The sequence below is a fragment of the Dermacentor andersoni genome, chromosome 3 (genome assembly GCF_023375885.2).
Source record: "Dermacentor andersoni chromosome 3, qqDerAnde1_hic_scaffold, whole genome shotgun sequence".
Lineage (NCBI taxonomy): Eukaryota > Metazoa > Arthropoda > Arachnida > Ixodida > Ixodidae > Dermacentor > Dermacentor andersoni.
In genome coordinates, this window is record NC_092816.1 from 100,568,961 (window position 1) to 100,587,234 (window position 18,274).

Here is an 18,274-nt window from a genome sequence, read left to right on the forward strand (position 1 = left end):
TCGAGTGAAGTTAGGCAGGTGCTTCTCTGTGCTTCTTTTTTTTTCAGCCCTGTTTTGCTCGAGAGAACTCTGCGCTGCTTCGCTTCGTGGCGTTCAACAGCGAGGAGGAAAGAACACGTATCCGCTACCAGATACATTCTCTTGCGGTAACGCTTTGCCGTCGATCCTTTTTCCAGGACGTCGTCAGCACAGTCCGATGAAGCATAAACAATCCTGTCGCACGCATTCGAGTGCCTCATTTCTGTTTTATATTTACATTAGCACAATATTTGCATCGGAGGAGAATTTCCAACGCCAGTGTCCCCCTCCCCTTCGAAGTCACCCTTTTGAGTAAAAACACCTGCCCTATATAAAGGACGGAAAGCGTGTCGAACATCACTAGCAGCTTACCCGCACACTGCAAACACCACAACCCACCATGGTCACAGTAAGTATCAGGACGCTTCAACGCTTTTGGTCGTCCCTAGTGAACTAGCTCTTTAGACCTCAGCTCGCGGTGTCAGAACGACGACAAATTCTGCGCAGCAAGCGGTCACGTAGAATGATGTAGTAGACATGACGCACATCTAGTGTCGAATATTTCAGGCGCGTTTCGATCAATTTATTTGCTTGGCCTCATTATTTCAGTATAATAAATTACGTTTGGAAGATGAAAGCATTCTATTTGATTTAGGTAGAGATCCCTAAGTGCTTGTCCTTTAAGCACCAGCATATGTACCCGCGGTTACATTTTCAACCGCAAGATAACGTTTCCCTTGTTGTTTTGATGAGGTTCGCGCAAGACAGATGTGAAAAAAGACGTGACTCATGTGATTTTATGTTTAGTGCCTAAAGAACATCAGAATTCTTTTAAACACGAAGTGGGTATTATAACTTCTCCTTTTAGCTAGTTTTGCTGCAGCCCTAGCAGTATCTTTAGTATGTCTGTGTTTTAAATTTACTTCTGTATGTATTTGGGAACCTCTAGCTATGTGTAAATCATTTGCGAGTACTTATTTTCGTTTAACATGAACTATTTGAGGCAACAGCATATATAAAATGCCGTGGTGAGGTGGGGGTGTATTCTAGCCCACCGTGCTGAATAATTTTAGTGGCGATACCAATGCCCACCCTCCGGCAATAAGGGCAAGTTAAGAATTCCTGAAACATTTATCACATCATTCGCCATCAACTTCTAGCTCTTAAGAAGCATTTGAAAAATGGAAATGGTAAGGCGTCATCTGCACGTTTACGGCTGTCGAAGTGCAGTGTGCGCTGTCCATGTGATCTCTTTACTGCAACATTTGCGGAGCGAGAACGCATTACACCGAAGCTAAATTAGATACGAATAGACTTCGAGAATTCTGCAGAAAGCAAACTTTTTTTTGAGAATCCTTGAAAGCCAGATTACATAACAATCGATACCCCATGCTGACTTCGGCATATAAAGAAAAGAATTACCATCGTTAAACAATCATACCTATTAATTCTACAGAACGTTAAAGCAAAGCCAACTTTTCAAACAGCCAATGCATGAGTCAACACCGCGAAAGAACTGAGTGCTGGTTGCTATGCGGCACGCATGTGGTTTGTTGTACATTTAGATTTAGTTTTTGGCCTCGGGGCAGGAATTTCGTCCAACAAAAGTGAAGGTAATAGATTCTGCGTAGACTAGAGATGCAATCTACCTTGAAGGTCTGTTTTTTACGCCAAGACGGGTGTTTCTCTGTAAGATTTCTTCCTTTCACTTCAGAATTTAAGTTCGAGTCTGCGAATTCTACTTAACCTTGACATTGCAGCTTCAAGTTTCCCTCGTCCTGGCTGTAGCTGCCAGCGCCATTGCCGGCTATGCACCGTACAGAGACGTCCGGGTGAGTTACGGATACGGCTCAGCGTACGGAGCGTACCCGCTGCCGTCTGCTCCAGCCGTCGTTTCTGCTCCTTCCGCCAACGTCGCGTCGGCCTACCACGCCGGCCACACAGTGCTTCCAGCCTACAGGACGGCATCCATAGTCGCTTCGTCTCCCGTGGCAGTTGCCAGCTACCGCACAGGAGCTGCAGTTCCCGCAGTGACCAGTTTTAAAGCTTACCACGCTGCTCCCGTAGTGAAAGCTGCCGTTGCAGCTGTGCCTTCTTACGCTGCTACGTACCGCGCTGCGCCTTCTTACGCTGCTACGTACCGCGCTGCGCCAGCCATCACCCGCTATTACCAGGCAGCACCCGCCACAGTCGTGGCGCACGCACCGTCCGTCACCGGTGTCTACCACTCCGCCCCAGTCGTTGCCGCCGCTCCAGCGCTGGCCTCTGTCTCTAGAGTCACCAAGCTTAACGCTTACCATGCTGCCCCAGCCATCGCCGCTGTCGCGGCCACTCCAGCTTTCTCCACCTACCACTCGGCGCCAGTCATCACCCGCCAGTACCACACCGGTCCCCTGTACGCATCAGCCTTCCCAGCGGTCTCAGGCGTCACCAACCTGGGTGCGACTTATAGGGTAGCACCCGCGGTGTCCAGGGTTTACCACAGCACTCCAGTCCTCTCTGCTGCCACCCCAGCAGTAGCTACCGCTGTTCACGCCGTTCCAGCCGTCGCCGGGGTCACTAAGTTGACAGGCGTCGCCTACCAGACTGCTCCTGCTGTGGCCGCGTACCACACCTCACCAGCCGTTACCAGAGTATACCATAGTGCCCCTGTCCTTGCCGCCGGCCCGGCGGTTGCCACTGCTGTCCATGGGTTGCCAGCAGTTACCAAGCTGACCGGATATAGGTCCGCGCCATTCGTCACCGGTGTCTATGGAGCCGCTGTTCACGCTGCCCCTGCTGTAGCCACCGTGCACCATACGGCCACTGGTGTTACCCGGGTGACCAAAGCCGACCCGTTCCACGTGAGCGAGGAGCACACCGTCCACACGAGACCCGTCGTCTCCACTGTGGCGCACTCTCCAGTCTCCACTCTGGCGCATGTTCCAGCTTACGGGTACGGAGTCGGAGCCCTGGGGTACACGCAGGGTCTTCCCGTTTACGGCGCTAACTACGGATATGGGCTCGACGCATTTGGTTACACTGCCAAGATTCACAAGAAGTGTGAGTATACACCAATTTATGCAAACAGCTTTCTTCTGGCGTGCAAGCATGCTGCACTCGTTTGTTAGACGGGAGAGGGGCGCTTTGATTTTATTATCAATGTTTTTAGGTGGCGCAGTTTTTTTGAAGTTTAAAAGCTGTGGCATCAGTCTAGTGCAAGAAGTATGGTTTAAAATTAACTTCTCCTTTTGCAGAGACTCTCAAAGTGACTAGTCTGGTAGTGTGGAGTTTAGGATTGCAGAGCGTGCTTTAACTCTTCCATCTGTATCTTATTCCAGAGGTGACTCAGAACGAAGATGACATAGCCGTCGTCCGTCAAGCCATCATACCGAGATGTAGTCCCAACTGCCAGAATGTCTTCCAATTTAAAATAAATAAAGTGTAGTGATATATTACATGCTAATTGTGTTGTCTTTAATCATTGAATAATTGTTTTAACCTCTTGAAATCACAATTTATTCATTCTACATGAGGCATAACAGCTGGACTAGTTGGTCTAACACGTACTGGAAAACTAAGCGCGAAGAAATTACGCTAATACATATCGAACAGGCGCACTTGTCCTCGTCAGTTCTGTTTGTCTTTGTGCAATTTGTTCACTCTTAGTTTTCCAGTAGAAATAATCAGTTCCAGCGCGGGCATAAATATTATTAGCCCTCAACTATACACATTGTTTTTCCTTAATACGCAGCTAGGTGCTCCCATGTGTGGCAATATGAGGAAAACATAAATATTATGCTTTTATGGACAGGAACAAGTTCACCACAAGGCCTCGGAGCTAAATATGTTACAGAGGAAACACTGCCAATCAAGAAAACATCAGGATGTAGAATGACTGACTGTAGGTTGCTCAAATTTATCCCCTGGACACCGGCCGTATAATATTTTAATGCGAAACTTCTCTCTAATTGGTCACATCTGCCGCATTTTAAACAAACGGTGGAATAAGTGTCATAGTTTTCGGTGTTTGTCAGATTGGGACTACCGTATAAGCCCATAACGGTGCTAGGTGGCGAGTAAGCAGTGCCTTACAATGCACTTAGAGAGTAACAATGCTTGTCATTTGCCTTAGCCATTACCAACACTTAATAGTGTAGCGAAGATGAAGGGATATCTTCGATAAGCAATTACTGGCACGAATTGTAATAACCGACCAAATATATAGTGTGCTATGATGTACCACTTTATTTATAACACTTTATATCAGAGTACATATAAATAAAGTCAAGAGTGTTGTTCAAATGCATCAAAAAGGAGTGATGTCCGCCCGTCACATTGCCACTTACGTTAGTAATCAACGTTAGTTATTGGTTAAGTTAGTAATGAACACTTAAATATTTCATTTAATATCACCACTCGTTTCCCTCCTGGCTGTATTGTACCCTCGTTTCAATTGCTCCCGCAAACACGTTTGCATAATTTCAAGCTTTATTTCTCTTGCGGTAACGCGAAGATTGGGAAATAGACTATCACGGTGTTTTAACTTCGCTTTGATTGAAAACAATAAACATTAAAAAATGCATTCAATTCTCGTGCGCGAAAATACTGTTGCAATTATCGCAAAAAAGAAATGGCGGATTTTATTCGCAGAAATGCAGCATCTAAATAACTGTGTAATTAACGGGTACTTTTTTATCGATATGTGCCGCTGCAGCTACATACCATTGCGTATGTTGAGCTGTTCCATGAACTTTTTTTGTTGCGAACTTGGCTATGTGCCACTCGAATATGAGCAACAGAGAGCATAAGTCGTGTTGATAGTGGGTATGTGCAATAGGCGCCGATTTGGGTAACTACGTATGTGCCATCGAGTGGCGCCTCACCCAGCGCGCTGCGGAAAGCCCGGTGGCACCAGTGTGCACTCACAAAGCTGGTGAGTGCGCGAACATTAGAAAGGAGCGTAGCCGTTTTAATCGAGTATGCTATAAAAAATCCATTATACACACGTGCCACGGAGACAGCAGGACCTTCGGACACCCAAACGATTTGGCGAGCTCAAGATTGAGAGTGAAAATGCCTGGTCTACGCCACCCTCCTAACGCCCCCCTCCTAACGCTTGAGCACTTGCATTACACAATCGTGACTGCGTCTTGTGTGTTTTTGGGTCTTTTGATTTCTTTAACTTACGTATTGCAATACAAATTTTCGAACAAGGCAACGAGTTGATCTTTGGAAATCGAAGCACTGCACGTAAACAAAATAAGCCCCACTAACGATTTTTGTGTGGAAAATGCCACTATACCTGTGGCATGGCTATCTTTGGTTTGAAAACTATATGTTAGTCGTAAGCGCCACCTGCTCTTGGTAGCAATGCAACTGCCAGCGCCGTTACTACCGGCGCTTACTAGAATCTTAGTAAGTTTCTCACAAGCGGTTACTGGCTTCCGGCTAGCAACCAAGAAGATCTTTTTTAGCAGTGTAAAACTGCTAACTGTATTCTATTCCTGTCAAAAGACGGTGGCTGAAATGAACACACTGGAGCCCACTGATAGATTCCTGCATGTCGCTTTTTTGTGTTTCCTTTTAGCTCCACGTGTTTGTACTTCGCAAATAAAAGCAACACACAAAACCGAGAACAATGACCGGGGAGGCGGCAGCCGTTTCTCGTCAAGCCTATCTTTCACTTTCTTTCCTATCTCTCCGCCGAGACGTGACTGGCAATATAGAACGAGTACCCGTCCGTCCAGCCATCTCTCAGGGTCACTGAGTCCTCGCTTCGTCCACGAATGACTTCTCGTGGGTCTCGCAATCTTGTCGCGGTAGTGGGCCCTCATTGTTGTTGTTTCTCTCGATGCTTTTGATGACTGTGCAAAATGATGCGGTAAAAATGGTGAGCCGGTTGGTCCACATCAGACGGGCTGGAACTGTGGCTTTAAACTGAAACGCCTTTCGCTAGCCCGTCGGGAAACTAGCCGCGTCGTAGGCTGGTTTCTCGAGACCTTGAACTCCATTCTCGTGTCGCATTGCTGCGGGCCAGGGTACATTGCGGGACGAGTTCGGAAACCGGACCCCGTCACCTTTTTTGCATAGCGCTTTTAGCTCGCGTATCGATTTGTTCTGTCTTCACAGAAATTAGAAAGAAAAGAAAGTAGCAGGTTGCGGGCTTGAAGAGAAAGAGAACGATAGGAAGGAGGGAGTGGTTTCAGTGCAATGGCCATGTTGAGGTGAGAGGGGTGGCGGGGGGATGTTAAATACTGAGCTATGAATCGAATGGTAAGACGAGTACCGGGGCACCATCCTGTTTTCTCTATAAAAGGAACCAGGTGAAGCGGCAGAACTCGTCCGCAGTTGCAAGCAGAGCACCTACCAACCCACAACCATGATTTCGGTGAGTTGGACTTCTCATCAAGCCCGCCGTTTCAACAACAGTAAACGTAGCGCTAGTCGACATTAGGTGCTAGTTTTAGCGCATTGCACTCTGGAGTTTCTTAGGTTCGATCAGCACCATGTAATACATTTTCATTATAAAGTAAGTTTGTTTTGCCGGCTACATTTTGTTACACTAATGTATGGTGGATAATCTCGATAAAGCTGCACATAGAATGTGGCTTCTCCCGTTAATGTCAAAAGAGGCCAGGTGTTTAAAATGCTGAAATCGAATACCAATACTAATATTATACTCCAATACTAACAATATACTTCTTGTAGTGTTCTTTTTTTGCTCACCTGGTGACCTACACAACAAATTGAGGCGTCGTGTTTACTTAAGTGTAAATCGCATACTTAGTTATGATCATATTCATACACCATAGTGATTAGTTCTTTAAACATCAAAATCCCAACTTAAGATATATATATATATATATATATATATATATATATATATATATATATATATATATATATATATATATATATATATATAAATATATATAACAAATCTATGATTGACGTTACTCAGCCAGCACTAGGAATATTGGAATGTAGAGGAATTCAACCTTGTATTCAAAATCTAGCTCATCTCGATCACCTCTTCATTCACGATTTTACCTTCTTCTTGTGATCTACATTACTTCCGCTGTCGGTGTTTACGGAAGGATTCACTGCTAACTTAAAATTAAAAGTTATTACCATGTAATTACCTGGCTAATAAATTAATTACGTTTATTCTTTTAATACTCATTATTTATTATTATTTAATTCTTTATTTTGATTAAAACTTATTTAGCGACCTTTTTAACCTGGGTTGCGGCAACGCTAATGCTTCATAAGGTTCATATATGATTAATTTTGACCGATTGATTTCGAACTTGGAGCCTACTTCTAGGTACTAAATTTACCAGGAGGCTGCGGACAACCTTATTCTGCTAGGTAGAGCGCTGCCGGCTTCCTCCGAAATAATACGTGAATATATATATATATATATATATATATATATGTATATATATATATATATATATATATATATATTTATTTATTTATTTATTTATTTCATGTACCCTCAGGGCCATTGGCATTGGAGAGGGGAGTGGTTACAGGCATACGAAACAAGAAAAAGTAGGAAATGTGATACAAGGAATAGGAGTATTGCAATAAAAGTTAACAAGTGTGTCTACTCATACAATATTAGCTAAGGCGTTCTTGAAAAGCTGGTAATCTTTGATGGTGGCTGTCAGTGCGGGAAGGTGATTCCACTCTGCTGCTGTACGAGGTATAAATGACTGGAAGAAAGCGTTAGTTCTACAAAATGGGACACCGACCTTGTAGGCATGATCTAATCGAGATGATAGGTGACGTGGGGGAGGGATTAATTCGCTACGCAGGTGTGGACGATGAAACATCTTATGGAACAGACAGATACGAAACGCTTTGCGACGTGAGGCTAGGGATGGTAGATTAAGGCTTGATTTCATTAAATATATGCTAGCGGTCCTGTTATAGTTGGAAAGAATGAAGCGAACCGAGTTATTTTGGACCATTTCTAGTGAATATATTAGGTTTTCATGATGAGGGTCCTAGATGGATGCGGCGTACTCTAGTTTCGGACGTATTAATGTTTTGTACAACAGCAGTTTAAGGGAAGAGGGCGCTTTAGAAAAGTTGCGGCGGATGTAGCCAAGCATACGATTAGCATTGTTAATTATGTATGTGATGTGTGCAGACCAAGTGAGAGTGGAAGTGATGAGTACACCAAGGTACTTGTATGAGCCTACCGATTCTAAGAGGACATGATCTAAGGAATAAGTGGGGATACTGTTGCAAGTTCTTGATACACGAAGAGATTTACATTTTGTGATGTTAAGTTCCATTAGCCATGTTTTACACCACAATGAAATAGCGTACAGGTCAGTCTGAAGAGCGGTTACATCGTCACTGCTTGTTATTTCTCTGAAGATTACGCAGTCATCCGCAAATAAATGGATATGAGAGGAAACAGAAGAAGGCAAGTCGTTGATGTAGATTAGAAAAAGAAGAGGCCCGAGGACGGAGCCTTGTGGGACGCCGGAATGGACAGGGTTTGAGTGAGAGTTAAGATTATTAGCTGACACGTATCGTGAACAGTTTTTAAGGAAACACTCAATCCAAGCAAGAAGTTTGGGGTCTATGTTCATGAGCTGTAGTTTGTGAAGTAGCAGTTTGTGAGAAACTTCATCGAAAGCTTTGGAGTAGTCTAGGAAAATGCAATCCGCCATTGAACCAGTATCAAAAATTAGGTGTAGCTTATGTATGAAGGAAGCCAGCTGCGTTTCACAAGAATATGTTTTTCGAAAGCCATGCTGTGAACTTGAAAAAAATGAATTTGACTCAAGAAAGTTAGCAAGCTGTGAATATAGGATATGTTCTAATATTTTGCATGGGATACTGGTTAGTGAAATAGGCCGATAATTGAGAGGAGAATGCTTGTCACCTGATTTATAAAGTGGAATCACCTTACCGACTTTCCAATCAAGGGGCAGGTATCCTGTGTCAAGCGACTGTTGAAAAAGTTTTGCTAGTAAAACAGATGAATAAACAACAGTGCTGTGCAAAAATTTCACGGAAATTAGGTCATGGCCAGGAGCAGAGGAGAGACGCAATGATTTAATCACGGTTTCTATGCCACAGGGTTCAATTGTAATTGGAAACATAGCCTGGTAATCATAGCAAGGTGCAGTGGGTGGGGAAACATTACAGGTTACAGAAAAGTTTTGGATAAATGTTTCATTGAGGACGGATGCGATATGATCACAGGGTATGGCATTCCCAAAGTTATCTACAAGAGTTATGGTGTGATCATCTTTTTGGTTAATAACACGCCAGAATTTTTTGGTATCATTTGTTAACATGGACGGCAGCGTGTGACATAAAAAATTGTTTCTGGCGTTTCTTAGCGCTGATACATATTCGCTTGAAGCCAATCGGTAGGCGCTCCAACGAGCTTCACTCGAGGAAAACTTTGCCGACCTGTACAATCGACTCTTTTTATTTGATAACCGTTTTATATGAACATTACACCAAGGGAGCGTCTGACTTGCTAGTTACGATGCGAATGGGAATGTACTTGTTGGTTAGGTAAGTAACTTTTTCTGCGAAGATTGCCCAGTTAGTTTCCACTGTACGGCTGTCGAAATCCTGGAGGAAAACATCAAGGAATGAGCATAATTCTCTATTAATCGCGTCAAAGTCTGCTTTATTGTAATTACGGATGGTTACAGTCCTTTTGGTATGTTTAGGTTGTGCGAGATTTAAGTGAAGAAAGAGTAAAGAGTGGTCGCTCATTCCTGGAACGTGAGTGATGTTGGAAACTAGGTCGGGCTGTGAAGCGAGAACAAGGTCAAGGGTATTAGCAGCAGAGTCTGTGGTTCTAGTCGGTTCAGTTACAAGCTGTTCGAGAGAGAAAACGGAGCACATTTCTAAAAATTCTTTAGCTAGCGTGGAAGGTGGGTGTATCGTGGGGACAGTGTTAGACCAGGTTATGTTTGGCATATTAAAATCACCAAGCAAAAGTAATGGGCAGTTTGGGTAACGGGATGAAACAATGTTAACAACATCGTGTAATTCATTTACGAAGTTCTGTGTATAGGTAGGGGGCCGATAACAGACCCCAATAATAACTTTTTTATGACTTAGGGCGACGCATGCCCAGACAGTTTCTAAAGGGGTGTTCACGTGGATGCACTGTGAAGCGCAATTTTTCGTGATAGCGAGCAGTACGCCTCCTCCTTGTCGCCCAATGCGATCGCAGCGATAAATGGAGAAATTATTTGCAATAAGAAAGAGTTCGTGGTCTCGAATTTCAGGTCGTAACTAGGTTTCAGTTAATACTATGATATCAGCGCTGCAGGTGTCGATGGCGGAGTTAAGGCAGTCACGTTTGCTGATGATACTGCGGATGTTAGTAAAAAGAACGGATATCTGCGAAAAAGAGTGTCCACATCCCCTCGCGCCTCCCTACGGACTGCCGTGAGCCGAACTGGCGGCATTATCAGCTGAGGGCGGTTTGTGCGCGTGCTGTTTAACAGAGTTAGTAGGATGACTTTCATGTGATGGCGGTTGCTTCGTATGCTCGTTAACGCAGTTAGATACGGGATCGTACATGTAGTATTTCTTGTTCATTAGTAATTTGTTATATCGGAGCTGATACGGACCTCCGTCGGATGCACTTTTGGCAAACTCGGTTAATTTCGTCCGAGCGTGACGTGTAGCAGGTGAGTAATCTTCATTAACTGTGATGTTTTTGTCCTTCAGCTATATATATATATATATATATATATATATATATATATATATATATATATATATATATATATATATATATATATATATATATATATATATATATATATATATATATATATAGGAAATCGTGTTCTCTGTACGTGCCAAGTAGGCAAGTATTTTATTTGTATCCTCTGTGGTGAACGTCATTTTCTGCATGAAAGCATGTCAATCGCCTTAGGGGTACGCTGTGGTTCTAAGGAGGAAACATGTGACAGCAGCCGTAACAACACAGCACGACACTGGTACATTTTTCTAGCTCTGTTACTAGCTCAAAATTCCACGTATTCCTTCTTAAACATGAACATAATCGGTGTTCTTAAAGCCGACAAGCGGCTCTGAAATATTGGTCTGATTACAGTGCAAGAAATTACGCCATCTCATTACTTAACACGCAATTTCGATGCGAAGCGTGTGCTTCCGCGTCAATCCAGTTTTCGTCGTGCATGAACTACCTGGCGTCTTTCGCGAAGGAACCAGTAAATATAAAGACACCATGGTTCGGATAAAAGCGTAGTGGAGTTCTGCCAAAATTAAATGAGTTTTGATCACCTAAGTAACGTGCAGACAGCTGCATAAATAACGATGACACCAATGGGCCTTTTGGGATGCTAGTTTGCTTCAAGGGCCGGGCATCTTTACTCTACATTTGAGGATGCGCTTGATGGCTGGCTGCCCAGAGTGTGAGCTTGTCGCCACTTTTTTGCCGTTGGGTATATGCCGCTGTGGCCCCAGATGCCCTTGAACCAATAAAATTTAATGATAATCATCATAATAAACCTCTCTTTAATGAACCTCTTTGGAGACAACTTGGTTCACTCGATATTATACAACCAAAACGCAACACGATGCTCTGCACTCCGCACCTGTTCCCTCGTCACAATATTATTAGCGCATCACTGCAGAATGGTTATATGATTAGTAAGAACCATCTTTTAACAAACCGGTGCTACTTCGCAGTTTGTGGAGGTACACTGCTGTTGTGCCTATTTTTTACCCATGAGATATCAACACAGTCAACAAGGATGGATTGAACAAGACTGACAGATCGAGACCTATATTGACATTATTAGGCAGACAGAGCTAGTGGAGAGCAGCCATCAACAATTTTGATGAATATATGGATCTGTGAACGCAACCTCTATCTTTTTCAGCAGGGTACCGAAACATACGACGCCTTCTTACCGATTTCCTATTGAACTGGATCGCAGCTCAAAACAAAAGCCTCCCTGTCTTTTGCACTCATGAAGTAAAGTCGATATCTATCTACTTGCTTTTCATAATCTTCGCCTTCGTTATGCTATCGTTGGGATTTGGTGTTCACATCTTTAATAGCCTTCAATCGCTTCTTCTATGTGCCTCCGCAAGCTACCGGCATTCTTCAGATGCTTTTACATGCATTCAATGGCGCTCCTGTTGTGACATTAACCTCTTCATCCTCCAAAATGATGCCGAACAGTGTCTTCTCCCTGGTCTTTGTTCGACCTGTTATTTGCCATCATTTTCCTGAAGTACGAGTGAATTGTAAATAAGAATTTTCTACTCCTTGACATGTCAACGAAACATTGTTAAGCCTCGGCTGGAAAACACCCCGCTAGGTAACGCCTCTCTACAGATGACTGAACAGCTGCCTTACACCTGGCATACGCAGTGTTGCACGACAGGTATTATGAATACATACAAACGCGCGTCAGTTCCTGCGTTTTGATTCAAGGTGCTCACGGTGTACTTGTTGATTTCATTTGGAGGACTCCAAATAGACATCAAGCCTATTGCCTCTATTTCAGTGGTGCTATCACTGCTTAGTTTCCAACGACTGCTCCATTTCATAAGTTCATTACCCTCAAGAAACCCTTCTCCATTTCTTCCGACAGCTGTGCCTTTTGCTCGTCCTGGCCGGCAGTGCTTTTGGCGTCTATGTGCCCGTCCACTACGTGGCTCCCTCCTACAGCGTCGGCCCTGTGTACTCCCATGTGGTAGGACCTGCGGCCGTAGCAACCGTCCATTCTCCGGTCCTTGGTAAGGTGACCAGTGTGGGTACCTACCACACCATTCCGGCCATTCCCGCGGCAACCGTGTCCAAGGTATCCACCTATGTGCCGACCGTCACCGCCGTTCACACCGTTCCCGGCGTCACAACCGTAAAGCACGTTCCAACTTTTGGATACGGATTTGGCTATGGAGTCGGCTACCCACTGGGAACTTACGCCTACGGACTCGGCTATGGCCTCGCTCCCTATGGACTCAACTATGGCTACGGCCTCAGCGCAATTGACTATGCCACTCTTCTCAAGAAGAAATGTAAGTTCTCTGAAATAGCCCCGATTTCGGCAGCTTGAAAAAAAAGTGCCGGCTCTTACGACGGACAGTCTACAGATGATCCTTCTTTAATCTCGAGACCACGCGCCTTTACGCAGTCGCGCATAAACATTTTAACAGACCTGATATAAACTGTCTTTCGCTTGATGTTTGAAGTGCAAATTTGTGACCGAGACAAATGGAATTTTTTTGGTATGGTCCACGTCTGTACACTCTAAAAATGTTTACACCCTTAAGGGGATTTTCTTGCACTGGCGACGCCCTTACTGCTAGGGCCTTACAAAAATTTAAGGCACAGGACGATGGAGCTCTAAGTAGGCGTGCGATGACAAAATACGTAGTTGAGAACTATGTAATCATCCTTACAGTCTTCGGCGCACCAAAATATGTGACGGGAGAGTTTCGTAACTCTCCTTATGAAATTTTCTTGGCGGATATTTCTGTGGGCTCCAAGGCTGTCAAATATTTAGAAAGCTTTAAACTATGTCTTTTGTCATCGCACTTCTAGCTAGAGCTCCGTTGGTGGCCACTACAAATTTTTGTAAAGCCCTAATGGTAAGGGTGTTAGCAGTGCGACAAGAACACTTTTGGGGCGTAAACGTTTTTACAGTGTACATAGCACGTTTTGTACATGGCTTCCTTGAATACATAATGCTTCGTGCAGGGCCACGCATACATATCCTCTTGATCGTTTTTCGCAATTGCAACTGTCTCTAAAGTTTGATTACAACGTTACAACGATTCATTTTCTTAATTTGTTCAAGGAAAAAGAAACGGGTAAAATGGCGTCTTTATTCCTTATTCCACCACAGAATCTTGGACAAAGGCAACCACTCAATCCGTCGCGTCGCCCGGAGAGCTTGGCCATCATGGAAATCAAATTATCGTCAAAATATGGAAGAACCCAAAATAAAGATAGTCACACCTTGCACTCATGGTTGTTTTTCTTTGACATTATGAACACGTCACATTCCCCACAAATGTGGGACTTGAGGCACGTGAAAAACCTGGCGCCTACAGGTTATTTAACAAACCTCAGTGGCCGCTCGGGAGCGTCCGCTCCGAGCTTTGTAACTTAACAGGCATCAAAGTTTCAAAAATTGAATTAAACCCGAAACTAGTTTTCTATTAGGACTTTCCTCACATGTGAAAAAGAGGCACTTCGGAGCATCTTCGACAAAATTCAGCTGTACGGTATTGAAACTCTAGGTTACTGGGCTGTTCATTAAAATGAGCTGACTCAATGTGATAAAAAAGTTTCGCAGGAACTTCGAAAACTGGAATGCCGAGTCACACGCTGCAATCTTATCCTCAAATTATACTTTCAATCTAAGTTCTCGGCTCGATACTAGTGATAAAGACGGTGTCAGATATGTCGGATAATGTAAACGAATGTATTGAAGGGCCCCGAGGCACCGACACATAGGGTATATTCGGCTGCTTCCTACCACGATACGACACTTTGTGCCCCGATGTGAAGGTATTTAGATATTGGAACAATAAAAAAAAACACAACCGAGTTCGACGTTTAGTTGCTCCCAGAGCAATCGTAGCGATCACGTGATGGAAATTTTGTCGCATGTCGACATTGCTCGAAGCTTGAACATGGCACCACCTGCGAGCTCTTCGAGGTGAAGTGCCCCGCGATTTGGAAGCACAAGGTGAACGTGTTCCGAGCAATTCATTTCACGCGAACGAATGTAAAGCACTCCGCGAGACTGCAGTAAAGCCCTCTTGAAAGCTACAACTAAACTGTAACAATACACATGATGTCGTCTGCAGCAGTTGGGAGCCAAAAATTAACCGAAGATGTTTCTTCCAAAAAGGCCAGTCATAGAAGACCTCTTCATGGTTCAAATACGTGTTGACGTTTTCGATGATGTAAAGCCACCTTGGGAAACAACGTAGCATCGTCCACTGGTTCAGTGCGTCCACTTGTTGACAGTTCTGCAACGAACGTTCGACGTCATTGCCAGAAAGGCCAGACAGCATCTGGAAATCGAACTGATGGCTCTTTATTATCCCGCGGGGCTTGCATATATTATTGGCCCTTTTGGCGGCATATTGTTTGGCACTTCCTAAAGTGCCGCCCCAAGTGGAGTTCTGAGGAAGTGGTGAGGAAGAGTGGAGGACAAGTGGACCATAGAACATCTCTACCACTTGTGAAAGAAAGGTTGAACGGAAGCTTTATTTCAAAAGAAACCTCGTACCAAATATGACAGCGGGAAACGACGGTGATGGTTATGAGAATGGTAAGTCTTAAGAGGTTTGCCATTACGATTACGAGATTACAAGGAACAACACGTAACGATATAAGTGCTCACTGTGTTCATTTTCTTCTAACCACTGAATGCACGTTACGTTGGTGATGCTCAAAAGTTCGCTGATAAAAAATTATGAACTCCGAGGCGAACACCACTTTTCAGGCCCCAGTTGCAATTGAGTGGTCAGTGATCTTGCTCATGTTGTCAGAAAATTAATTGCGACAGGTTATAGTCGTATGGATCTTTGTGTTATAAAGCGGTATCCCTAGGAGAGCCACGACACTTAAAGGTGTCGTGGCTCTCTGCAGCAAATCTTCCTACGCACTGAATTATTTGCATCGGTCATACGTGCCTGAAAGCATGGTTACGGGTTATAATGTGCCTTAAAATCCGAGTCCTCTGTGACGCTGCAGCGAATGTTTTGGAAAATGAAATGCTACTGTGAGAGAAATAGCGAATCGAATCCAACGTGCGCCCCAATAGGTGGTGGTTCCGTCATTTTGCACAGCACGCCGCTGGAAATGGAAGCGACTACACCGCGAGAAATACCACCTATATTTTGAAGCCGCTAATCAGTCAGCACGACAGTGTTGAACGTAGCGCTAGTGGAGATTTGATAATCATTTTGTCCATCCCAATGACAGCTGATGTCTTGTGTTCTTGTTTTTATTGCACGCAGCCCTGGCCCTTTCTTCCGTCTTTTTCTTTTTCATTACTGAGGCTTCTATGATATTAGTATTTTTCGACCAATCTACTATACATTTAGCTTGACGAAGAAGGGAGAGAGAGAGAGAGAGGAAAGGGGAAAGGCAGGGAGGTTAACCAGAGAAAAAGATCCGGTTGGCTACCCTACGCTGGGGAGAGAGGGGAGGGGGAGGTAAAGTGGTAACAAAGTAGAGATAAGGAAAGAAAGGAGAATAGACGCACAATCACAATCGGTCACTGTCACTGAATACTGTCATCGCACAGCACAGTGACACTTGAAGCACTGTCAACATCTGTTCAGGCTACAGCCGCCTGTCCAATTCTGTCGCCCTCAAAAACCGCAACAGTGCACTCGTCGCCCTCTGCTGCGAAGGCTTATGATGGCGGTATTTTAAAATAAGTTCTTCTGTGAGAGGTCTTTGGTCAAAGCGCGCTATCGCGTTTGCGAGTGATTGTCTCTGTAAATTATATCGAGGACAGTCACAAAGAAGGTGTTGAAAAGTCTCCTCGTCACCACAGTCCTCACACGAGGCGTCGTCGGCCCATCCAATTCGGTATGCGAAAGACTTGGTGAAAGCCACCCCTAGCCATAGTCGACAAAGCAGGGTAGCATCGCGACGGCAGAGTCCAGGTGGAATACAAAGGCGTAGAGAGGAGTCAAGATTGTGGAGTCGGTAGTCGTGAAAACTTCCAGCGTTCCACAAGGAGAACGTGATGTCACGGCTGATCAATCGAAGTTTTCGAGCGGCATCTGTCCTTGATAACGGTATCGGCTCCTCTTCGTCCCCTTGAAGAGCCGACCGAGCAGCGCTATCAGCGTGTTCGTTCCCTATGACTCCGCAGTGACTTGGAAGCCACTGAAATGTCACGTGGTGTCCTTTATCAGTTAAGGTATGAATGAGTTCTCTAATCTCAAATACCAGTTGTTCGTGTGGTCCGCGCCGCAGGGCCGATAGCAGAGATTGCAGTGCAGCCTTCGAGTCACTGAATATTGACCATCTTCGAGGTTGTTCTTGGCTGACGAGACGAAGTGCAGCGCGAAGTGCTGCAAGTTCCGCGGCCATCGGTGTCGTTGGGTGACATGTCTTGAAACTGATGGTGGTGGCTTTCGCTGGGAAGACCACGGCTCCAGAGGAACACTGGAAAGTTGCCGATCCATCAGTATAAATATGTACGTGTTCGGCGTACCTCTCGTGCAAAAGGACAGAGTTAGTTGTTTAAGAGCAGGTGATGACAGCTCAGATTTTTTCCTGATTCCTGGTACGGTGAGGTGTACTGTGGGTCGAGCCAAACACCATGGAGGAATCGATGGCTTAGTTGCGGGGGTGAAGCCTGATGGGAGGCAGGTATAATACTTCGAAATCGTAGTACAAAATGCTGCCTGCGGCCTTTCTGACGGTAGTGTTGCCAGATGGTGGGAACAGGCACGGGCAACGTGCCTAATGTGCACTCTCAACACCTCTACCGCAATGTGTGTTTGTATAGGGTGGTCCCGAGCAATCGTAATAGTCGCTGCTGTCGATGTGCATTTTGGTAAACCAAGACAAACCCTGAGAGCCCGAGCTTGAATAGCCTGTAGCACACGAAGATTTGTCTGGCAGGTGTTGGTCAGTAAGGGCAAACTGTACCTCAGGAAGCCCAGAAAAAGAGCCCTGTACAATTCCAACATTGCATGCACTGACATTCCCCAAGTCTTTCCTCCCAGAAACTTGAAATGTTGGGAGATTGCTGTCAGACGCTTTTTCAAGTAGGTCACGTGCGGGCTCCCTGACAGATCTCTATCAATGATTATGCCAAGAAATTTGTGAGTCTTCTCATAAAAAATTATCTGGCCATTTATTGATATGACGTAGGGTGTCATTGGTTTGCGAGTGAACGCCAGCAGTGCACATTTGTCTGACGAGATTTCAAGACCTTGGTTGCGGAGGTATATAGCTGTTAGAGTAGCAGCTTTTTGAAGTCTTGCACGTATCTGAGGACGTGTCACACCTGAGGTCCATATACATATGTCGTCGGCGTACATTGATATCTTGATTGCTGCTGGCAGATGATCAACGAGACCAATGAGTGTGAGGTTGAATAGGGTAGGGCTTAGTACACCGCCTTGAGGAACACCTCGGTACGTATAGTGTAGTGCCGTTTTGCCATCACCGGTACAGACAAAGAACGATCTCATAAAAAGGTAATGAGAGATCCATTGGAAAACTCGACCACCTAGGCCAACAATC

At 44.6% G+C, this 18,274-nt stretch overlaps 2 protein-coding genes across 2 annotated transcripts; both read left to right on the forward strand.

Moving 5' to 3' along the window:
- The first annotated feature begins 418 nt into the window (after nucleotides 1–418).
- LOC126540983 (uncharacterized) lies at nucleotides 419–3,455 on the forward strand. Its single transcript, XM_055075531.1, has 3 exons — nucleotides 419–427; nucleotides 1,779–3,060; nucleotides 3,339–3,455. Coding segments are annotated over exons 1-3 (1,293 nt in total). The 3' UTR covers nucleotides 3,341–3,455.
- Nucleotides 3,456–6,296: 2,841 nt separating this feature from the next.
- Nucleotides 6,297–14,008, forward strand: LOC129387224 (uncharacterized). Its single transcript, XM_055075998.1, has 3 exons — nucleotides 6,297–6,388; nucleotides 12,633–13,059; nucleotides 13,890–14,008. Coding segments are annotated over exons 1-3 (438 nt in total). The 5' UTR covers nucleotides 6,297–6,379; the 3' UTR covers nucleotides 13,892–14,008.
- The last annotated feature ends 4,266 nt before the right edge of the window (nucleotides 14,009–18,274 follow it).